Source organism: Sesamum indicum, linkage group LG13 (genome assembly GCF_026168435.1).
Source record: "Sesamum indicum cultivar Baizhima isolate 11 linkage group LG13, ASM2616843v1, whole genome shotgun sequence".
Lineage (NCBI taxonomy): Eukaryota > Viridiplantae > Streptophyta > Magnoliopsida > Lamiales > Pedaliaceae > Sesamum > Sesamum indicum.
This window is the reverse complement of record NC_142669.1, coordinates 17,810,721-17,816,916: the sequence shown is the minus strand read 5'-3', so window position 1 is coordinate 17,816,916 and position 6,196 is coordinate 17,810,721. Positions and strand designations below refer to the sequence as shown.

The window sequence follows — 6,196 nt, the reverse complement described above, 5'->3', positions numbered from 1 at the left end:
AGTGTGAGAAGTTGGATTTTTCTTGAGAAGACTATCAAAATTATGGTAGATTATCTTGTAACTATTCAAAAAAAAAAAAAATTACTGAAATTTTATTATCATCCACGCGACTAAAACACTATCACTATGTTCGTTTTCATTTCCAACTTATTTTCGAGACCAATCAAAATATACCCAATGTTTGTCATCATTCCAAAACACCTTATTTAGGTATTTTTAACTGTTTTAGCATAAAAACATACATATATACACACATATATACATAAATATATATATAAAAAAGCATGATTTGACAATAAATAGTAATTTTTGTCTCTCAAAATACAACATTAAACATATAATACTTATTTTAAATTATCTCCAAAGACATGATTTGATAATGAATAATAATTTTTGTCTCCCAAAATACAATATTAAATATATAATACTTATTTTAAATTATCTTAAAAAACAAATCCAAACATACATACTATCTCTAACACACACTTATTTATCTTTGTTTTTTTCTCTCTATTTTCACAAAACACAACAAAACACTCAGAAAACGAATCCAAACATTATATATATTTTCAATTCTTGCCTATCCAAATCCTCCCAAAATGTATCCGCATCTTGTTCACATCCTTGCCAATCAAATTTATTTCAATTTAGCAAAGTCGCGGCCTATAACTATAAAATCATTCGTTCAAAACCCATCAATATTGTTGGGTTGTTGTGCTATTTAATGTTGGGTATCTGTCTATTGTAGCAGTAATAAATATTTAGCATTAATTATTAATAAATTGATTGCTATAATTGAAGTAGGTCTACAAGCCTCTGATGTCTAAATTTAAAAAAATTGTATTTTTTTTTATCTGATATGTTAGGGATTTTTCTTAATTTAGTCCGTGAATTTCTCACATTGCATTACATAAATTGAATTTTTTTAATTTTAGTTATCACGTGTATTTTTTATTTAATAATTAATAAAATAATATATAAAAAAATATACGTGAGGTTACTAGCATATTCGTTAATTATTGAATAGAAAATGCGTGCGAGGATAAATTGAAAAAATTTTCAATTTATGGGTTGCAACGTGAGTAAATCGTAACAAATGTCACTAAATTGAAAAAAAATATAACATATAAGATTAAAAATATAATTTTAATGTGAGTAAGAAAACAAGAAGGTCTCTACGTGTTTCATTGGCGTAATTATGGATCGGATGATCATTTTTAACATTTGTAATTATCGTAATATTTGTATTGATTATATTTTTATATAAATAATTTGGAAAAAGAAAAAAAATTCACAAGTCGTCATTGAGAGTAGGAATTTGCATTAAATGTGTTATACCCCTTAAAATTACATTATCATCGTTGGAATCTTTTCTTTGAAATTATTTAAATAAATAAGCCCAATTTTGTCACATCCAGATTCCACACACAATTTATTAGCCCAACAACAATAAACCCTAGCATTTGCCCTTTTACTGTTGCTATATATTTCCTAGAACCCTAACCCTGTGCTGCTACTGCGACGTGGTGATCGCAAAATGGAGCTGTGCACAGCTCGAGGCACCCCGACCCCGATCCTTCCTCCGTCGCAAAACCCCAAGCACTTCGCTACGAGCCACGTTCAATTTCAACCCGTCCTCCGTTGCAAAACCCATTTTCCTTTCCTCCAGAACCACACCCGCGTATTCTCTGGTAAATTGTTGTTTGCCAATTTTCGTTTCGATATTTCTATTTGATGTTTATTTTCCTCCTTATTGATCTCAGATTTTGAGATTAGTTCATGTGCGTTTCTGGGATTTTAACTTGATGCTAATGGAAAATGATGATGCTTCAGGGTTCTTATTGATTGCGATGCTACAGCTTCTTTAGGATTGCTGCTATATCTTTTTTCCCCCTTTTCCACCCATTGTTTCGTCAGATGGCTTAGCGTCTGATAAGAGAACTTAGTGAGAATTTCAATTACTTACTTAGGAAGAAGTTTCTAGAAATTTCATTTGTCATGTTAATATTTGATTTTATTTATATTGTTTGGAGTTTACGCCCAAGCATCTAACCTTTTTTCTTTTTCTTTTGCTGATAGTAGTTTTTTCCAATGAGTTTTGACCTTAGCACGATAAATTTAATGGTAGTTCTTTGCGTTTCTGTAAACAGGGTCGCATTATTGCCGGAATTTATCTTTGAGGTCGACATCTGAGGAAACATCGGCTGGCACAACGCCGTATGTCAAAGACGAGCCTAAACCTGACAGTGTAATAACTGAGGGAGATAGTCAGCCTCTTCGGAACGAAGAAGATTATGATTCCCAACAAAATGAAGCACCACAGGAAGGTTCATTGCTAGAGAATCTGGAACTGTTTAAGTTCTTGGAGGACCTTGATATAAAGGTTTTTTCGTGATCCTCTATTCTGATTGCCTCATGAAAGAATTTCATATTTTTCATGCTTCTATTACTTTAGTATTGATATAACGATCATCTTTTTCTTCTAGTTCTAGTTGTACTGCCAGGAGTATTTTATACAGCCATCATATCTGTAAGGATGTATGATTCTCTTCCAAGCTGGGTGATGTCTAAAAGTTGGGATCTAGTTGTCCTTTTATGTAAATGGAGAATAGGGCCCTTATATAAATAGTCTCCTTATGTCCTTTCTTCCAATCTTTTATCATACTTGAACGTGGTGTGTACTTCAACCCATAAACATTTATAGTTGTAGTTAATGGTATCCACTGGTTAGGGGTGAAAGAAACTGCTTATCTTCTCTACCAGATTGAGTTCCTTGATTGTAAGAGAAGGAGAGGGCTAGGGAGCGACTTGCAGCTGGTCAGAGTATTGGGTGGAGTGAATTTATAGTGGGAAAACTTTTTTTGGTGTGCATGCATGGGGGCACATGTAGCTTCATTTTCTCAGTTTGGAGCTTTCCTCTTCACACTAATATTTATCTTCAAGCTCCTACGAGCTGAATATGTATTTGAACATGAAGTTAATGGAAAGCAGCAAGCTGATAATATGAAGTTATGGATTTGGTTGCTGTGATGAGTATATTCAACGTCTTGAAAGCATGTGAATGCTTAATGAAGCATCGACTATCATGTCGATCCTGAGCGGTTACCTGAGCAACCTTCTGATTTTCTCTACTTGTGGTGATCGGTCACCCGTGTGCTTTTTTGCCCCTCTGTATGTTTTAGTTATTCTGAAAAAGGAAGTTTTCTACACATTTCTCCTCAAAGTTTATGCTTCTCTCTAGATACCAATGCCTTTTGGCAGTTCCCAACAAATGATTGACATTTAATGCAAATATAGATTATCTATTTCTTCAGCATTGATGTCATAATGCATCAGGATGTTGATTCTAATCCTCAATGCTGTTCCAGAAGAAAATTCTTAAAATGGATATGTTTACATGTAAACACCTTAAAATTCAGATTGTTAATTTGTTATCCATGTAAAGTCTGATATATGCTCTCCACTTTCAGTTTGATTATGAGGACACGTATTCAATTCTCGTCTTTGGTGGTGGTGGTGCAGTTGCACTTTGGTTATTAGCTGCTGTTGTTAGTGCCATTGATTCGATTCCAGTGGTGAGAACTCTCTGTCCCTCCGCCAATCTACCTCTCTATGGTACATGTTGACAATGCTTTCACTAACCTGAAGATCGTTTGCAATTTAACAGTTTCCTAAAGTATTGGAACTCGTAGGTCTTGGCTACACTCTCTGGTTCAGCTCTCGCTATCTAGTTTTCAAGGTTGGCCTTCTATCATACTTCATATTGTTCATCTGCCTGATAACAAAATAAACCAATCATCTTTTATTTGCAGAAAAATAGGGATGAGTTGGTTGCTAAAATTGAACAGATTAAGCAGCAGGTCCTGGGTTCAAAGGATGAGTAGAGCTGAACTTGGACATACCAACTGTAATTTTCTACCCGTTCGTCGATCACTCATTTTACTCTGTTTACTGAAACATGTTGCATTGGCACGGCAAGTTGTACATGTAAATGAGCTTGTGGGTTCGAAATGTATGCCTGGGGGTGGATTCAAACTTTGTGAATGAACGGCAGGTTTCAGCCCTAGTTTTGTTGAAGCCTTTGTTTTTGTTTCCTCTCCTTTATATTGGCCAGAAATGCTATGCGGTAATGTACAAAGGTGCGCTTACGAGCCATCGGGATACTCCCGTACATGCACCCAGTCCACAAAACCACTTGGAACCTCCGAGATAGAACTAGGATGATGTAGTTATGTCAGATATCGTAGTGAAGGATGAAAAAAATTTGAGAGTTGTCCAAGAGAATGGCATGTAAGCCATTTCCCATGGACACTGTTGCAGTTGGCTAACAATTTGAATTGTTTGACATGGGTGGGGGTTCAGAGACATTTGATATGAACTGATATTAACAGGACATGATACAGACAATCTAGGAGTATTCTGAGCACATGGTTTTCTTGACTTATTTGATTTTGGATGGTTTGTTCATGTGACTGTCTGATCTTAGACCATTACGAGCTAAGACGTATCCTTTTCGTAAATAATCAGTTATTAACATTTATTATTTCCGAAAAAACGCCGACTAATGTTGGGATTTAATCTACGCTTGCATTTGGCATTTTGTACACCAAGTGTCTGATGATTTTCATGTATTCTTCATTATGTATTTTTGAAAAAATGGTGCAGTGTATATTATATAATAAAGCTCTAACTCTTTCATTTGATTTTTAAAATGTATAACTCCAATTCTCTTATTTCATTTACATATATTCAGCTTTATGTTTGCACCTTAAATCTATATTCCTGAGACCAACAAATAATTGGATACAATAACCCGATGGATATATTATTAGACATTAAATTGGAACATAATAATTGAAATATACTGCAATTGAGTTGAACATTCATCTTTCTATTAATAAAATATAAATATACTAATTAAAATAAAATATATTAATTTTTGTAAAAATATAATAATTATTAATAACATAACAAATATAAATAAATCTAAGCAAAAAAAGTTTTTCTTTTTTAATATATGTGGATGAAATGGTCTTTAATTAATTAAATGTAATCTAAAAGTGATTTTTTTTCTCAAATCTATTTAATTTAACTTTTTGTCTATATTTTTACCTTCTTTTGTCTTCCAAAATGATTTCTCTAAAAGTCTGAAGTTTTGGCAAATATTTCCTCAATCTATTTTTAGAACCTAAAATCTCATATTAATTACCCAAATTTATGTAATACAAGACTTTATTGGGGGTTAATTATCCGGTGCTGTGGCCTGCAGTGTGCCCAAGTGCACATGACCCAGTGTACTTTTCTTAGTCACTAAGGCAGTGCACACCATCAAATTCAATTTAAATAAATAGGGAAACGTAAATGGGGGACACTGGATTACAGTGAGGCACACGGCAGGCTCGCAATTCCCCACTAGGTCCAACACTCATAATGCATTGTCTCCCCATTCACACTAATTATGTCCCAAATTATTTAAACCTAATCTTTATTTTGAATTAAACTAAAAAGTATAGTCATAATTATGCTCCAAATCTTAATTAATCACCTAATTGAATTTTGCAGTGAGAGTTTAGTTAATTCTTATTCTTTTAAATTACACTGCAAATTCAATCATAAAAATATAATTTTGTGGCACACTATCCCTATGTAAGTAATTCTTACTATCTAATGAAATATTTATTAGTTAATAAATATATAAATTAATAAATCAATATTATATTTATAAATAAGTGATGGTAAAAACAAATAATAATAATAATATGACAATTTAACAAAACTTTTTTTTTAATTATACTAGTAGTTACCATACGCGATCCCACGATTAGAATATTTGTAAATTTAAGTTTAAATAAGCATAAAATGTATTTACTGTAAATAAAATAAAATTGTACTATTTTAATTTAAGTGCATATAATTTGCATATTGTAAATTTTCACTGTTGAACTAATATTCATGACATGTAATATTACATAATCATTGAAATATAAAATTTAATTCATAACTCGTAATATAAAAAACGAAAATCATATCTTAGCATGGTTTAACACAAAATATATAATATTTATTGAAATAATTATAAAATTAATTATTTTAAAAATAATATTTTGTATCAGAATTATTATTTTAAAGTCAAATGAAATAAATTAATATTTTGATAATTAATCATATAAAAGTTGGGCTTTAATTTTGCCGTAAT

At 31.9% G+C, this 6,196-nt stretch overlaps 1 protein-coding gene and 1 non-coding gene across 2 annotated transcripts; both read left to right on the top strand.

Annotated features, from left to right (window-relative positions):
- The first annotated feature begins 1,451 nt into the window (after positions 1–1,451).
- Positions 1,452–4,088, top strand: LOC105176405 (CURVATURE THYLAKOID 1D-like protein). Its single transcript, XM_011099190.3, has 5 exons — positions 1,452–1,691; positions 2,151–2,383; positions 3,471–3,575; positions 3,668–3,739; positions 3,813–4,088. Exons 1-5 carry the CDS (start codon positions 1,538–1,540, stop codon positions 3,882–3,884), a joined length of 636 nt encoding a protein of 211 aa, XP_011097492.1. The 5' UTR covers positions 1,452–1,537; the 3' UTR covers positions 3,885–4,088.
- Positions 3,022–3,114, top strand: LOC148784580 (small nucleolar RNA snoR128). Its single transcript, XR_016063881.1, has one exon. It is a non-coding gene; the product is annotated as a small nucleolar RNA snoR128 (small nucleolar RNA).
- Positions 4,089–6,196: the final 2,108 nt, after the last annotated feature.

Excerpts from the sequence above, each read along its gene's own strand:
- LOC105176405 (XM_011099190.3), top strand. The coding sequence starts at position 1,538 with ATGGAGCTGTGCACAGCTCGAGGCACCCCGACCCCGATCCTTCCTCCG. Across the intron at positions 2,384-3,470 it reads TGGAGGACCTTGATATAAAG|TTTGATTATGAGGACACGTA; the intron begins GTTTTTTCGTGA and ends CTCCACTTTCAG. Across the intron at positions 3,740-3,812 it reads CTCGCTATCTAGTTTTCAAG|AAAAATAGGGATGAGTTGGT; the intron begins GTTGGCCTTCTA and ends TTTTATTTGCAG.